The sequence below is a fragment of the Corylus avellana genome, chromosome ca11 (assembly GCF_901000735.1).
Source record: "Corylus avellana chromosome ca11, CavTom2PMs-1.0".
Lineage (NCBI taxonomy): Eukaryota > Viridiplantae > Streptophyta > Magnoliopsida > Fagales > Betulaceae > Corylus > Corylus avellana.
The window spans coordinates 11,659,690-11,676,482 of record NC_081551.1 but is presented as its reverse complement, the minus strand read 5'-3'; the positions used below and the strand labels follow the sequence as shown (position 1 = coordinate 11,676,482).

Here is a 16,793-nt window from a genome sequence, read left to right as displayed (position 1 = left end):
TGTTATAGTTTGTATGAACGGTTTAAACACAAAAGGCGGAGGCTATTATATTATTCAACTTATGTTAACCTAATACAAGCATCCTATTATATAGGATTAGGGAAATACCAAAGAGACTAAAATACCCCCAAAACCCTAATGACTCAAACCCTAATTCTTCTAACACTCCCCCTCAAGCTGGAGCATATACATCATATGAATCCAGCTTGGAATATACAAGCAAACGAAAAACAACTAGAAAACATATTCTAACACTCCCCCTCAAGCTGGAACTGCTTGGACCACACAAGTTAATTAAATAAAACTTCAACGCCGGTCGAAAACTCGTTGGTAACTTGAACAACCATTTGATCGGTTCTCGCCGAAAAACACCAAGGCCGGTCGGATACAACGATCACTTGATCGGTTCTCGCCGGAGAATCCAAGGCTGGTCGGATACATCGATCTTGGGATTGGTTCTCGCCGAAAAACACCAAGGCCGGTCGGATGCATCGATCACTTGATCGGTTCTCGCCGGAGAATCCAAGGCCGGTCGGATACATCAATCACAAACAACAAATTTTCACATGATTAACCAACAAGATTAGCCGGAAAACAGATACCGGAAAAACAAAAAACTTTGCCGGAGCTTCGCTGGACATACACCGGAACTTCGTCGGGGCTTCAAAATTGGCCGGAAACACACAGAACAGGCCGGCAATACCTAAAAACAGAAGAAAAACACTGAAAAACAGAACAGAAACAGTCACTGGAGGCTCGCCGGACCATTGCCGGAGTATCGCCGGAGCTCGCCGGAACTTGCCAGAGAAGACAGAACACTCCGGCCACTTCAAAAACAGCAACTACAGAATCAATAGAGGGCCACACAATAACGTTTCAACACCAAAAGCATCAAATCGTCGGAAGATATTTTTTTTCCCGATGGCCGCTGCAACTTTTCCAGCCATCACAAAACAGTCTGGCCACTTCAGACAAGACAGAAAACCACCGCAGAACCATCCGGCCAGCATCACAGAACATCAAAAACAAACAAATATATATATATATTTTTTTCTCACCGGAAGGAGTTCCGGTCACCATAAAACAAGAACAAAACAGCTCTACGGAACTCTTTGGAGCTCTTTGAAGGTACTGCCCGTGTGGGTTAGCCCACACGGGCAGTGCTGCCACCAAGAAGAAAACTAAACTACCCAAGAATCGAAACAAGCTCTGATACCATGTTATAGTTTGTATGAACGGTTTAAACATAAAAGGCGGAGGCTATTATATTATTCAACTTATGTTAACCTAATACAGGCATCCTATTATATAGGATTAGGGAAATACCATAAAGACTAAAATACCCCTAAAACCCTAATGACTCAAACCCTAACTCTTCTAACAGGAATCATACCTCATAAAGCGGAGATCACTAATTTGAATCTCCTCTTTCTCCTTGCAGCCAATTACTTATCAAAAAAATATTTTGAGAAAGAATGTGCTTATTTTTTCATGTGTCAAGGTTCACTCTTAATTATAAATAAATAAATAAAATTTAAAATTCAAAAAAATCGAGGGGTAGTTGCACGGCCACCCCAATCAGGATCAACGGGGTGGTCACACACAGCCACACCCAATGGCCAAGAGGGGTGGCCACACAATAAAGGGGGTGGTCACTAGGCCAACGCCGAGTTTTTCACAATTTTTTTGTGAACCCCGCAGACCATTTTTTAAGTGGGGATCCCACCGAAAACACTTCTCAACTTTCTATCACATCAAAAACTCTTTTCAAATCAAATCAAAACACAAAAAAAACCCTTACAAAACAGAGACTGGAGATACTTTTTCATGTGCTGAAATGTAAATAAGAGATTAAACATATCCTAGTAGAAAATGGGCACAAAAAAAAAAAAATACGTTTCCACTCACCTATGAATGCATAGCATAAACTATCTCCAGTCTTAAAGTCACGAATTATTTCAGCCCTGTCACCAGCATTTGTTTATAATGAGAAATGCATCTTACAACCCCCAAAAGCATTAATTAATACCAAAAAACAAGTTCCATCATCACTTACGATGATACTGTTCCAAAACGTGAAAAGATGGTATGCAAGTCTTCATCCTGCAGTAAAAACAAGTAACTATTAGATATGACCTTAAATGAAAAATTCATTAACAAAGAACTCAATAAGGGTATCATTTAATTATTGGTTCTAGAGTAGCATCTTCATAATCATAGGAATGGTAGAGATTCCCTATCACAATGAGGGATAAAGCACTCACTTCAGTAACTGGATTCAGTTTACAAACAAATAGCACATCATCGGGAGGCTTCATCTCAGCATCAGGAATATCTCCAATCTGTATGCACATAATGCAAATAAAAGAAAAACATATAAACAAATAAAACAGAAACAAGGACTTATTTAATCAAATTGAAAATTTTTGTTACCAAATACTTGAGATCAATATATGTATCAAATGCTTACACTCTCAAGTACAACTGCCCTTGAATGTGCTTCTTTTGAGTGGAGAACCTCCTCAAGCTCTGCAGGACCTAGTTGCTCATCAATTGGCTCCCAATCATCTTCAAGCCTCACATCATCATCAACCTAGTTACAACACAGACATATCAGTCATGACTTTGAAGAAAAGATGCTTGCCAGGTAACCACCACATGCTCAAATACCCATCAAAAAATTGACTGAACCAAGTTCACCCAGTTTTGTCTTCTATTCACCTTATATAATGCATAGCACCAAGTAACAGAAATATATTTTGCATTATTTAGGAAATTTTAAAACTAACAACCGAATATCTGCCAGTCTAGAATACTCAGAATCCGAGTATGAATTCGTAGGAAAGGAACATGCCATCAAAATGCAAGAATTCCAACTTGGTTTTCAAAGCACTTGATATGATGCATTTAAGTTCCTCCCAAATATTAAGAAAATGAGTACACTTTCCTTGACATTATTAGAAGTAAGGGATTTTGATAGACAGGGAAAGCAATCGTATCATCATTTTGATAAATCTGATATCAGTAACCATCTGACCTAAGGAACTTAGGCCTCTAAGTTCCATGTAAATTACTTATCGCTCATTTTAATTTGGCTTCGTGCCTCCTCAAGTATAAATACTTAATATCTGCAGACTGTCATTACCTCATCCTTTGGTTTTCCTTCTGGGGAAGCCTCAGGAACCAATTCAGCTAACTGGGAAGGATCATCAAAAGGATCATCCAGAATGTATGTATGTTTGATTCTGTTCAATAAATGAAAATGCAAAAAATTATGATATGACGAGAGAGTTAAGAAAATTTAACTGTATAAACATAATGCATTGTCATCAAAAATATGTAAGCGGGGGAAGAAGAATCAACCGGATATTCTTATATGGCCTGCCCTTCTCATCCACATAAGCTTCATTTATCCTAGTCAATGTATCAAGCCCTTCAGCTACCTCCCCAAAAACCTGCAACGATGAATACTTTTTTGAGTAGATAGTATTTTGACCCAACAATACTATTCAGGTAGATACAACATCATAAAATCTTCTCAGATACGAACATAAAAAAAACAACTTTTGTCTAGAATGAAAATGCACTCTCTGCACCCTCACACTGGCTTACTCAGAATTTCCTAGAAAAGTTTTGGTCCCCACTCCCAAGTAACCAAATCTTTATTCTTCAAAGGTTCCTTGTCAAATTCACAAAGGAACATAAAAAGTCAAGTGGAAGGGAAAAAAAGCAAATGCAGTTATCCCACCTAAATTTTTCCCATCATCAATTGTCACCCCTAATTTGCAACACCGGCATAATACATACAAGAACTTCCCTTCAGTCTTTCCATACAAAAGGCCTTTAGGAAGGTCAAGCATCCCAAACATGTTAAAGCAAGAACCTAATATTTGTGCTGGATGACTGCCAAGGAAATCTGATGCATGACAAGCCTAAATTAATCTTCATTGCCCAATTTGACACTGCAACTTAGAACCACAAAGAGCACCCAAACTCCAATTATAACACATCCAGATTATGACGACTTTACTGCAGGAAGCACCAGATATATAGAAAGGTTTTTGTCTCCAAATGCTGGTACAGAATGACATAGTCATAACCAAAAAAGGTTTGCCAAATCAAAGCTCAAAACAGTCTTACATGTTGGACTCAATATTCAAAAGCTCTTCAAAATGTATTTATTAGGTGCAACAGACACTGCACTGCAGTGATCAGGCTATATCGATATCAAATTAATTTTGGGTAACAAATCTTTCATATAAAATGAGAGCACCCTTAAAATTCTCATCAAAGACCAGTTAATCAATAAGATATATATAAGGCCAAAAATATATTACACATCCCATTAGTGAATAGACTTTCATGGAGAACAAAAATATTTCTTGCACCGTTTTACACCATAGAACTTCGCAAGCATTAATGTTCAAGATTTGAGTATGCATCTCAGATAGCTTGAATTAACATTTGTGGCTAATCTAATTGTTTAATAAAAATATTAGCCTAAGAAAAGCTTATATAGTAGTAATGCTACTAGCCTAATAGGCTGCCTCACTTACAATTTTTTTTTTTTTTTTTTATGTAATTTAATCTCATTGAAAAAGCGTAAAGGAACGCAGACCTAATACACAGGAGAATCCCTATTGAGCAGAAAAAGAAAAACAAAGGTTCAAAATTTTAGAAAAAAAAAAAGAAAAAAAAAAGGCAAACTATTATGAGTTGTTATCCATGTGTAAAGGAAATTGAATATAACTTTTTTTAGCTCCAACACCATAGTCTCTCTATCTTCAAAACTTTGTGCATTCCAGTCTCTATAAATACACCACATTAAACATTTTTGATAAGTTAAGGATTTCATTAAAAACCAACGGGCGCACCCAAATACACAAGTACTATACAAAAGAAATACCAAAGCAAAAAAAGAAAAGAGATTAAAAAAAAAAAAAAATCATGAAACAGGAAATGTGAAAACATCACAAGTAACTATCCACTGAAACGGGGTATGGAAAAATAAGGCCTTTAAAGCTCCGGTCATTTCTTTCTCTCTAAATACACCACATCAAGCAGAGCCAGATCATCTTCCAAAAAGCTTCACTTTGAGTATTATTGATCTTTCTTCTTCAACAAGCAAGTAGATCTCTCACCCAATGAGGCATGACCCATACTAAGCCACATAACTCGAAGAGAGCACCATAAGGCACTAGCAACTTCATAATGGAGTAAAAGATGGTCAACGGTTTCCTCACACTTCTTACACATGCAGCACCAATCAACTCCAATGATTCTCCGCTTTCTTAAGTTGTCCATTGTAAGGATTTTGCCTAAAGCGGCCGACCAAGGGAAGAAAGCCACTCCCAAAAGGACCTTGTTTCGCTAAATACACCTCCAAGGGAAAGGATTACCCCAGAGGGGATTAGACATTATAGAACAATTTTAGATCAAACAACCCTTTCTTGGAGGGGTTCCAATGAAGCTTGTCAACATTCTGTTCCAGTTTAATGGAATACAGCTAATCGAAAAATGAGGGGAAGAATTCAAACTCCCAATCGTGCGCCGTTTTAACAAAATTAACGTTCCACTAAAAGGAGCCATTAGAGGATTGAAGATGAACAACCACTGAAGCATCCCTAAGGCCAGGGATGCTATACAACACCAGAAATGCTGCCTTAAGGGGCCATTCCCCACACCACACATTGTGCCAAAAACTGTATTGACGCCATCACCCACCTTGAATATAGAAAATCTAGAGAACTCCTCCCACCTCCTACCCTCTCCTAATGAACTTCCAGAGACCCATCCCATAAGCCCCAGAGATCTCATTAGAGCCCCACTCACACCACTGACGTTAATCTTTACTTACCTTGTAGTTAACATAGCCAAGAAATCTTCTACCATAATTCTCTCTAGTCCATGCGATTCTCATTTGTGCTTCTAGGGCACAATGGCATTTTTTCAAGTAGATGTGGCTCTGCTTGTAGGAGAAGTTGAACATGTTGCACTTCCACCGACATTGTCTTCTTTCCCTCCAGCGACACCATCATCCACGCTACTTGAAAGCTTCAACATTGTAGGAACTCAAAGAGGGAATTGTTGAAGCTTCTTTCTGACTAAGTATGTGGGAACATATCGAAGAGGGAAGAGGGTAGGAATATAATGCATAATAAAACTATCCAGGTCGCTTTTTTTAAACATTAAATATGTATGGTTAAAAGTAGGGGTATGTGGGGAAGGTTTTGGTCAAAGTGGTCACGTGCAAGGTACTTGACCACTTTTCCATCCATTGAAAGACGTCGATGGGGTATCGTTTTGACATAAAATGATAATTTGGTGTATTTAAATGTCACATTTGGCAATTTTTTTTTGTTTTTTTTGATAAGTAATAAGGAATTTTATTAAAAAGCATAAAGGCGCCCCAAGGTACACTGGGAGTATACAATAGGATCACCTAACTAGAAGGGGAAAAACGAAGAAGAAAATCATCATAACTAATCGAAACTGGAAAGACATGCGCAACGGTCCAAAGATACAGAGTTTGAAAGCAAGAGGCTAGAATGTCTTCCCAAGTCCCCTCCAAATCCTCAAAGCACCTATTATTCCTTTCCCTCCACAAACACCAAAAAAAGCACGTAGACACCATTTTCCATACCGCGGCACTCCCCCTCCTCCCCGAAGACCACCAACAAGCGAGCAAATCCGAAACCCTATTTGGCATCACCCAAGACAACCCAAACCTACCGAAAAAGGTGCTCCATAAAGCATAAGCTACCTCGCAATGAAGGAGAAGATGGTCCACCGTCTCCTCGGTCTTCTTGCACATACAACACCTGTTTGTCACAATTACCCGTTGCTTTTCTGAGATTGTCCAGGGTAAAAATTTTACCCAAAGACGCCGACCAAACAAAAAAACTCACCCTCGGAAGAGCTTGGGTACGCCACACACTCTTCCACGGAAATCCTCCCCCAACAGGACTCGCCAAGGCAGCGTAGAGGAGCTTGACCTTGAACCGGCCTCTTTTGGAAGAAATCCACCACAACCTATCTACACACCCTCGCCTAACTTGAGCACCATGTAACACCTGGAAAAAAGAAGCCAACACCTCCACCTCCCAATCATGCGCTTCTCTAGAAAAGCTCACATTCCACTGGTTAGTGCCACCCAGCACCTCCAAATGCTCCGCCACTAAAGCGTCCTTCGCGCAGGCAATGCTAAATTAACCTGGAAAAGCATGCTTGAGAGCCACATCACCACACCACAGATCGTGCCAAAAGCGCACCTTAGACCCCTCCCCTACCTCAAATCGAGTGAACCTTTGGAAAGTGGCCCACCCCTTCCTGATGTTCTTCCATAACCCCACCCCCATAGGACCACCCGGCTCCAAGGAACACCATCCTCCCCAAAGACTACCAAATTTCGCATCCACCAAGAATCTCTCTCTAACCCATAGCACCACAACCACTTCCCTAGGAGGGCGCGATTGAAAACCCTAAGGTTTCTGATACCCAAACCTCCCTCCTTAATCGGGGTGCAAACCTTCGCCCACTCCACCAGGTGGAACTTGAACTCATCGCCTAGACCTCCCCATAAAAAATCCCGCCGCAACTTCTCAATCCTCTTTGCAACACTACCTGGAATGGGGAAGAGCGACAAATAGTACGTCAGCAAGTTGACAAGAGTACTCTTAATAAGCGTGACTCTCCCGCCCTTTGACAGATAAGATCTTTTCCACCCGGCCAACCGACGTTCTATTTTCTCAATAACTCCATCCCAAATATGTTTAGCCTTGCAAGAGGCCCCCAGCGGCAAACCAAGGTACCTTACAGGCAAAGAAGCAACCCCACACCCCAGAATACCAGCTAACATGTCCACTTGCACCACATCCCCCACTGGAATTATCTCCGACTTGGCCAAATTAACTTTCAACCCGGAAACAACTTCAGACAACAGAAACACACTCCGCAAATACCGAATCTGGGTGGGCATAGCAGTACAAAAAATCAAAGTATCGTCCGCAAACAAAAGATGGGAGGTAGTAATGTTACCGACCTGAAACCCCTCAATAAAACCCCCGTTCACTGCCGCCGAAATCATTCTGCTTAGAGCTTCCATAACAAAAACGAACAACAAAGGAGATAAAGGGTCCCCTTGTCTCAAGCCCCTGGAGGTACTGAAGAAACCATTAGGCATGCCATTGATTAGAATCGAGAACCGCACCGATGAAATACAATGTTCAATCCAAGAACACCAAATCCCGCCAAAACCACATCTCCTAAGCATGTATAACAAGAAACCCCAATTCACATGGTCATAAGCTTTTTCTAGATCCATTTTGCATATAACCCCTGGCTCCCCAGAACGTAGCCGACTGTCTAGGCATTCATTAGAAATTAAGATAGGATCGAGAATCTGCCTACCTTTAATAAAGGCACTTTGGGATTGAGAAATGACCTTATCCAGCACAGCCTTCAATCGATTAGCTAACACCTTTGCAATAATCTTGTAGATACCTCCCACAAGGCTAATAGGCCAGAAGTCTCTGAGACTAGTAGCTCCGTGAACCTTCAGAATTAGCGAAATGAAGGAGGCATTAAGGCTCTTCTCGAATCTCTCCCCAGCATGAAAAGCACTGAACACCTTCATGACATCCTCCCTCACCACCTCCCAACAAACTTGGAAGAAAGCCATAGAAAACCCATCAGGACCCGACGCCTTATTGCCATTCATCTTAAACACTACCTTTCTTACCTCTTCTTCTTCGAAGTCTCTCTCCAACCATCTAGCCTCCTCCTCCGAAATGGAATCAAAGGAAATGCCATCTACCTTAGGCCTCCAGTGACATTGTTCCGAGAAAAGTCTTTGATAGAACTCAACCACATACTCACTAATCTCGGTCGGATTTGAAGAGATGCTGTCCCCAATCATGAGAGAATCCATAGAATTGTGTCTTCTATTAGAATTAGCTATGGAGTAAAAAAATTTAGTACATTTATCTCCTTCCTTCAACCACGTCACCCTGGATTTCTGCCTTCAACTCACCTCCTCCATAAGCGTGCAATTCTCTAACTCTCAAACCACTTCCGCCTTCCTCCTAACCTCTCCTTTCTCCAAAGCCCTACTTTCTTCATTCGCATCCAACAACCGAAGCTCTTCAAGAAGCATCCTCTTATTATCAAGGTTACCAAAAACCTCCTCATTCCACGTCTTCAAATTCAGCTTTAAGGCCTTTAACTTGCAAGCAAACACAAAACTCGGCGAGCCATGAAACACATAGGAATCCCACCATTGTTTCACTTGGGCCACAAAACCATCAGCTTTAAGCCACATGTTCTCAAACTTAAATGGCCTCTTCCCTCGACACCTCCCCCATCTCAAGGAAGATTGGGAAATGATCCGAGCACAAGCGGGAGAGCCTCTTTTGCTTAACCCCAGGACACCGGGCCTCTAACTCCGGGGAAATAAGAAACCAATCAATCCTTGACCACAGGGGGGGGTCATTTGAAATGGACCATGTATACAAACCCCCAATCAAGGGAAGATCCATGAGCCCCTGATCCGAAATGAAGTCCGAGAATTCCATCATGGACGAGTCTAAATGAGCATCACCCGATCTTTCGCTGGGAAAGCGAGTGACATTGAAATCACCCCCAATACACCAAGGCATGTCCCACCAACTAATAACACCCGCTAACTCCTCCCATAGAAGCCTCATGTCCCTATAGAGATTCGGACCATAAACCCCAGCAAACGCCCAAACAGAATGGTCTCCACTATTTCTAAAAGAAATCGCCAAAGTGTAAGACCCCACACAAACATCAACCTTCTCCACCACCCTATTATCCCACATAATTAAAATACCACCCGAAGCCCCACTAGAATCCAAACAACACCAATCCACATGACTCCTCCCCCATAAGCTATGGACTATACTGTGAGACATCTCCTGAATCTTGGTTTCTTGAAGATAGACAATATCAGCCTTCCAATCCCTGAGCATATTACTCACCCTCAGACGTTTATCCTTCCTGTTCAGCCCTCTCACATTCCAAGAAAGTATATTAACTTCATAATGTCACCACCTGCCCCCTCCCCTTCCTATTGCCGCAACTTGAACTCGCCCCTTTAGTGTCATAGTTCACAGAACACTCCAAATTCGTAATCTCCCTCTTGCCCTTAACCCCACTGCTCGTATTCAAATCATCTCATTATTCCTACGTTCCTCTTCCAAGAAGGTCAAAAGCGCAAGCAATTGTAACTTGTGACCCGTATATGAGATCCCCACAATCGGATAAATCTCATTAGCACACTGGATTACCCAATCCGAGTAACCCTTCACACCCCCAATATTATGTCCATACGACTTCAAGGGAGAAGGCGTGTACTGACCTCACAAGAATCTGTGCCTGCATCTCGAGCCTTAACCTCCCTACCCACCTTCCCAGCAGAATAATCAGCTATTTCTCTAGTGTCCTGCAACAAGCCCAGCCCCTCACAAGCCTCCAAACCTGCCTGAAACCCATCTCCCTGCGCCCACGGCACTAGCACATTAGCCTCCCTTGGTGCAGTATCCAGAACTACCTCCCCTCTGCCTTGCGACAACATCTCCGGCTGAATAGGAGACTCACCAGACAAAACACATATCCCCAAACTGCCAGAACCCAATCCCGGCGCTACCCCCATTGCCTCTGCAGTCTGCACCAACAGCGAAGAACTCTCTATCACAAACTGGGCCGGGTCTGTCGAACCTTGGACCACCATACCCTTCAACGACGCACTCTGGGGATCACCGGCATGCTCTGAGGGCTTCACCCCGTCAGAATGGACTCCGGCGCGCTCCACTCGATTATCCAAGACTTCAACAGCGCTACTCTGGGCTACCGGCGAGAGCATAGGAACACCGGCCAAGTCACGCGTCCCCGCCTCTCCAGAATCCAGAGTCGACACTGACCCCACTGTCCCAGCAGTGGGTATCACTGGCGGAACCTTCACCTGTGAAGATTGGGACGAACCTGCCGAACCCAGGGCCAACGGAGGCTTCACCGGCGTACACTGCGTCTCTTCAATGGTACCCACCATCTCCCTATCGGAATGTTCACCGGGAAACTCCTCCCGGCTACCAGCATCATCATCCGGACCAACCACGGCTACTGGCGACCTCGCCATCAAAGACACCAATGACAACGCCCCCGGATCTCCGGCGTGACCTCCCTTCTAGACCATCGACGACCCACTCGTGGACACCGTGTGGACCTCCATCTTCTTTTTCCCCTTAGAGCCTGCTTCCCCTCGGTTATACTGACCCATGCCTGAGTCCACACGCAATATGGACTTACCCATAGAAGCCCTCTTATTAGACTTAAGAAGTCTCATGGGCCATGAGCCTACTTTAACGGCCCAGCCCTCCCCCAAACCTACACTACCCGATGAAACCAAAGGAGGGCCTCTCTCTGGCCTTGGGCCATTCCCCACCCGCTCCTCCCTCTGCCTGACCCCAAGGGCCGGACCTCCATTATCCTCTTCCCTCTGCTTTAGCCCACTTGCCTCTGCTCTTAAGAGAGCCATCTCCAGACATTGCAAACCCACGTGAACTTCTTTTTTCAGCCATTCCAACGTCTCCCTGCAGTTACGGAGCTCAAGGCTTACACCGGTATGGGACTAGTTCTGACACTCAACCACTCCCCGTCCCGTCAGCGCTTGCACAGAACAGTTCTTCATCACAGGCGACCTCTCCCGCGCTTGAATTCCACTCGCCGGTGCCTTGGCTGTTAGCTCTTCTTTCTCTTTACTGTTCTTCTTCTCCAGCTGACTTCTACCTTCGCTTTGGTACCTCGGCGGCTTCTAAGACCTCTCCGGCAACTGGGCTCTCATCGTCTCAGGCAACTTTGGTCACATACCTGATTTCACCGAGCCTAAAACAAGCTTTTCCTTCGCTAGTGAGGAGTCCTTCAACCAACTGGGCACTCTCGCCACCGGCTCTGTAAAAGAGCCAAAGCACTCCTCCGCCATGTTACCTGACAGCCCTAGGACCTCAGCGTAGCTCCTCCTATCCTTCTTCTCATGATCTTTCTTTTCTTCCTTGGTATCACGAAGAGACGATCTAGCTATATAAATCTCCGAAATAAAACGTTCCCAACCTTGCCTATAACGCCCTTCTAGAATGAGGACCATACCGCTTCTTCGCCTCCCTTCAAATTCCTCCAACGTCAGAAAGTTCACATGCCTGTTTGATCGACGTTGAGCAATGAACCGTGGATAACCTGCTCTAGACTGATCCCAGAACACCTCTGAAGTGTCCACCGTCACCAGCACCTCCACGTTCCTGATCAGCCACTCTAACTCGTCTGATTTAATGAAGAGTGACCTTTGTTTCCCTTTGCTCCTCTCGAAAAGCCTTACCCCTGAAGCCCCTCTCTTCACCACCAGTTCAAACTCCTTCGCCTCCACTGACCACATTCTTCCTCCCGCCATAATGCCACCACTCTTGCCAACATATCTGACTGACATTATTCTTTTTTTTGGTGTGTGCGTTGGGGGCGGGGACTTCAATTACAACTAGGAACAGTAACCTGAAATTGGATAATGGCGTGGTTTATTACTTCTCACTAGGATAAATTTTATGATGCTGCAAAAGCTCCATTATACAACCATGCTGCTGTTCTAGTTTTGCTCACTTCCACTCATTCACTATCTAATCCTTCACATTTGGCAATTCATGGCACCAACTTGAAAACGGGTGGTAGTTCAAGGGCTTAAATATATTTTCGTTAGTGTGCCACATCAGAGCTAAGAAAATCATGACATTATGTCACTCATAATAAAAAATAAATAAATAATATATATATATATATATATATATATATATATATATATAATTTTAAAAAATAAATTAAAAAATTAAAAAAGTATGGAGCTGGAAGAAGGGGTGGCCCCAGAGGTAGCTGGGGTGGCTTGCTGGTTTAAGGCTGATTCTTCTTTTCTTTTTCTTTTCTTTTTTTCAGTTTCTCTTTTTCATTTTCTCTTTCACGGCAGCACCCATTTCACGTTTTAGCCCAAGACAGACTGAACTGTTGCAATTGTCTCTTTGTAAATTGCAATCCTCCTTTTCTCTGTTCCTTTCTTTTATTCACTTCATTTGCTAAAAGAAGAGACAAAATGCCAGCTGATTTGTTTTTTCCTCCCAATTCACAGGAATCAATCCCACGCTTCGAAAAATATCTTACAACCTTTGAGAGATCATTTAGAGCAACAAAAAGATTTATTACCACGCGATAAGCTGGAAGATCAAAGAGAATTAGAAGTCTCCATTTCCCAGACCACAGCCAATGTCTCCTTGTATTTCTTCTTAGAATAGTGACAATGAATCAAAGTAATGTGCGTTACCACACTTGGCTCATGCCCAGCCACCTATGGTGGTGGCTCATAGGCCACCCCCAGCCAAAGCGGTGGCCAACCCACTCCCTTCTTCCAGCCTCTTACATTTTTTTAAAAATAAAAAGGGTTTTAATTTTAATTTTTAAGTTGTATATATTTATAATTGCATATTTGCATATTTATATTTTTTTTATTACAAGTAACACGTGTAGTGATTTTATTGACACTAACATGGCACACTAACAAAATCCATTAAGTTTTTGGCGAAATTTGACAGTAGGGAGTATTTTGTTATTTATGAATACCTCAGGGATCTCTCAGAACATTTTGATACCACAAAGAACTTATTGTAAATCGGGTATACCACATGGACTAATTTTGCATTTTTCACAAAACAAAAACAGAAACAAAACAAAATTTGGGGGGTGAAAAATTATTTTTGCAAGGAGAATACTCATAAAAAAAATATTTTGGAGCCTTTTAAAAATTTTGGGGGTGCTGAAAACCCCCCCACCCCCAACCCATTAAGGTGGTTCTGCCCCTACTCAAGCACTAGTTTATAATGAGAAACTAAACCAAAAAAGAGTGACATAACAGGACTTCACACGATTAGAGAAGCTGTGTCATATTCAGATAGTGAGACAAACAACAACAATTTTCTTCAAAATTTTACCCACATTACATGTTATCCAAATGCTCAAAAAAGCCGTACTAACTAATAAAGAAGCATCTCGTGTACAAGAGCATACTCTAAATTAACTAAACAAGAAGGCATCTTATAAAATCACCACCTCCTTCAATCCTCGAAACATGATATCTCTCGCTTTTCTTTTTTTTTCTTTTGCTAAAACTTCCTCTTAAAAGCTTTTTTTTTTTTTTTATGGAAAAACAAAAAAAAAAACAAAAAACGAAAAAAGAAAAAGCTACTACCTTCAATAATCCCCCTCTATTTCTAATTTTTTAAATAAAAAAATAAAAAGAATATTATGCTTTAGTTATTTTTCAATCAAAAACATTTTTTTTTTATTCAATCGCATTAAAAAGTGTAGAGGGGCGCAACCCTAGTACACAGTACGTATACGAGGGAAACCCTTAACCAAGAGAAAAATATAAACAAAAGCTAAAAAATAAAATTCTACAAAACTAGAAAAACAAGCCTATGATGTGCGGATATCAAGTATATAAAGTGTTGAACATAATCCTTCGTAGTTTGATCACCAAAGTCTCTACATCTTCAAAACTCTGAGCATTCCACTCTCTCAAAGGGCACCACATTAAACACAACAAGGCCAACCTCCATACTTCCATAATATTGTCATGCCTTACCTGACCTACCCAACTCACTAACAAATCTCTCAGACTTCTAGGCATAACCCAATCAACACCAAACAGATTAAGGATAGAGCTCATAAATCTATTGCTACTTCACAATGAATTAAAAGGTGATCAATGGACTCCCTATTCTTCTTGGACATTCACCACTCCACCACCACAACATTCATCACTCTCAACTCACCTAGCATTAATCTTTTCCCATAAGCTGCCGACCAGACAAAACTCTACCCTCGAAGAAAGCATGTGAAATCTCAATTATACCCCTCAATGATTATACCAAAAAGAAGGAACAATTCTTGCAATGGTTTTTCTCAGCATGAAAACTGTGCCTGCATCTTCAATTGAACCAATGGGATTGAACATGCATACAATATGACAAAAGTAGATGACTAGCCAATGAAACAATCATAAAAGTAAACATTCCTTTTTTCTTTCCAGAAAGCAGCAATTATTGCTAATGGAAATGTAACCAACGGATCAGGGGGATTGGTAGAGACTCACAGTGTGCTTCCCATCTAGATAGTCCAGATCATCACGCAATGTCAAATAGAACTGACCCCAAAAAAAAAAAAAGCAATTATAAGCACACAAATAGGTTAGAATTAAAACTTAGTAAAGTCTAATTCTCCATAAGCTGCAAAGATTACACTGATTGTTTCTTCATCCTCGTGAAGATATATATTGGAAAAGAGTGTTCAATACTGTTTAGCAAGTAAAATATTCTCATACCTGAGAAGCATTAAGATTCTCTCCAGCACTGGCCATGGCAACAATGCCTGTCCTAGAATGCTTTAAGTCAAGATGAATCTCATCACTGAAAAAGCGAGCTTGATCACCATATAGAAATCTGAAAGGAGAATTAGTGAGGAACAAGTAAGTTCTGTTATGTAGGAACTAAAGTTTCCTTATCAAAGAAGATACCAAGAAATAGACTACCCAAGTTGTCTAACAACAAAGCACAGTCACATGAAATTACAAGCAAAGAAGCAAGAAGTGTAGACGGCCACGGCCACGGCCATCAGAATAGAGAATCTCCGGCACAATTTTGGTATATAGCATGGGAAAATGTCATATACATCACTTCTAGACTTAGAGAGAAGTTCATACTTGTAGATTGAATCGCCACCTGACCCTGTTCCAGTCGGGTCACCTGTCTGTGCGGTAAAATCCTTCTGAACTGTGTGAAATAGGCACCCATTATAGTATTTGATCCTGCAACAACGACGGAAACAAATAAAAATTACGAGATATCGTATAACCATAGTTTCTTAGATATATCGTTCATCCTACTCAGAAAATAAATTTCATATAGCCATAGTTTCTAAGATAGAAAAAGACTATTCATCAAAATAATTACGGAAGCTCAAATTAATGATATAGAATCTACAACACTCGTCAAAACGAGCAAATTCCAAGATAAATGGCTCACTTGCAAAGCTTCAAGAAGTTCTTGGAGGTCAAGGGGCACTTATCAGTGTGCAAATCCACCACTATGTCCCCTAAGCTCGTCGCGATCAGCACTGACATCCTCTATGCTACAACACTCTCAGCTATTAAACGCTGTGATAGGATTCTCAAATTTCTGGTATCAGAGCATTCGTTCTTGGGAGATTACGTTGATTGCTGAATTTTTTTTTTCCTCCACTGTTGCGGTTTCTCCTTCCTGTTGCTGTTCTTGCGCCGCCGTGTGGTGGTTGGGGAGCTGCCTGTGAAGTGGTGGTACGCTGGTGATACACTGCTTAGACGGTCGTGGAGGAATTTTTGGCGTGGCAGACGATAGTGTGTGCGATTTGGGCGTGTATCTGGCCATATAGGTTGGTGGAAGGTTTAATAGGAGAAGATACAGTCTGTTTGGGTTACAGGCTAAGACCAATCCAGGTGCACTCAAGTCCATCCCTATTCCACTCCAAGGATATACTTATCCTCATTTAAGTAACTTGTGTTTATATTGGGTTATTAGTAGAACTACGCTGTTTGAATACGTGTTTAAGATAACTTTAGCCCTGAATCTGTTATTCTGGGGATAGGCTATTCCGTATAAGGGCAAAAATAAAAGGGAAATCATATCTAAAATCCTTAGGTAAACGTACTTTTT

General features: G+C 41.7%; 1 protein-coding gene across 1 annotated transcript in view; it reads right to left on the bottom strand.

Annotated features, from left to right (window-relative positions):
• The window catches only part of LOC132165714 (peptidyl-prolyl cis-trans isomerase CYP59-like), a 35,053-nt gene extending 18,571 nt beyond the window's left edge, over positions 1-16,482 (bottom strand). The window contains exons 1-10 of the mRNA XM_059576382.1: positions 16,128-16,482; positions 15,806-15,910; positions 15,428-15,545; positions 15,200-15,250; positions 3,364-3,455; positions 3,146-3,245; positions 2,471-2,593; positions 2,265-2,342; positions 2,057-2,103; positions 1,909-1,964 (exon numbers count right to left, since the gene is read on the bottom strand). Of these exons, the coding sequence (XP_059432365.1) occupies positions 1,909-1,964; positions 2,057-2,103; positions 2,265-2,342; positions 2,471-2,593; positions 3,146-3,245; positions 3,364-3,455; positions 15,200-15,250; positions 15,428-15,545; positions 15,806-15,910; positions 16,128-16,225 (868 nt within the window). The 5' untranslated portion in view covers positions 16,226-16,482. The remainder of the gene's footprint in view (positions 1-1,908; positions 1,965-2,056; positions 2,104-2,264; positions 2,343-2,470; positions 2,594-3,145; positions 3,246-3,363; positions 3,456-15,199; positions 15,251-15,427; positions 15,546-15,805; positions 15,911-16,127) is intronic.
• Between the last annotated feature and the right edge of the window lie 311 nt (positions 16,483-16,793).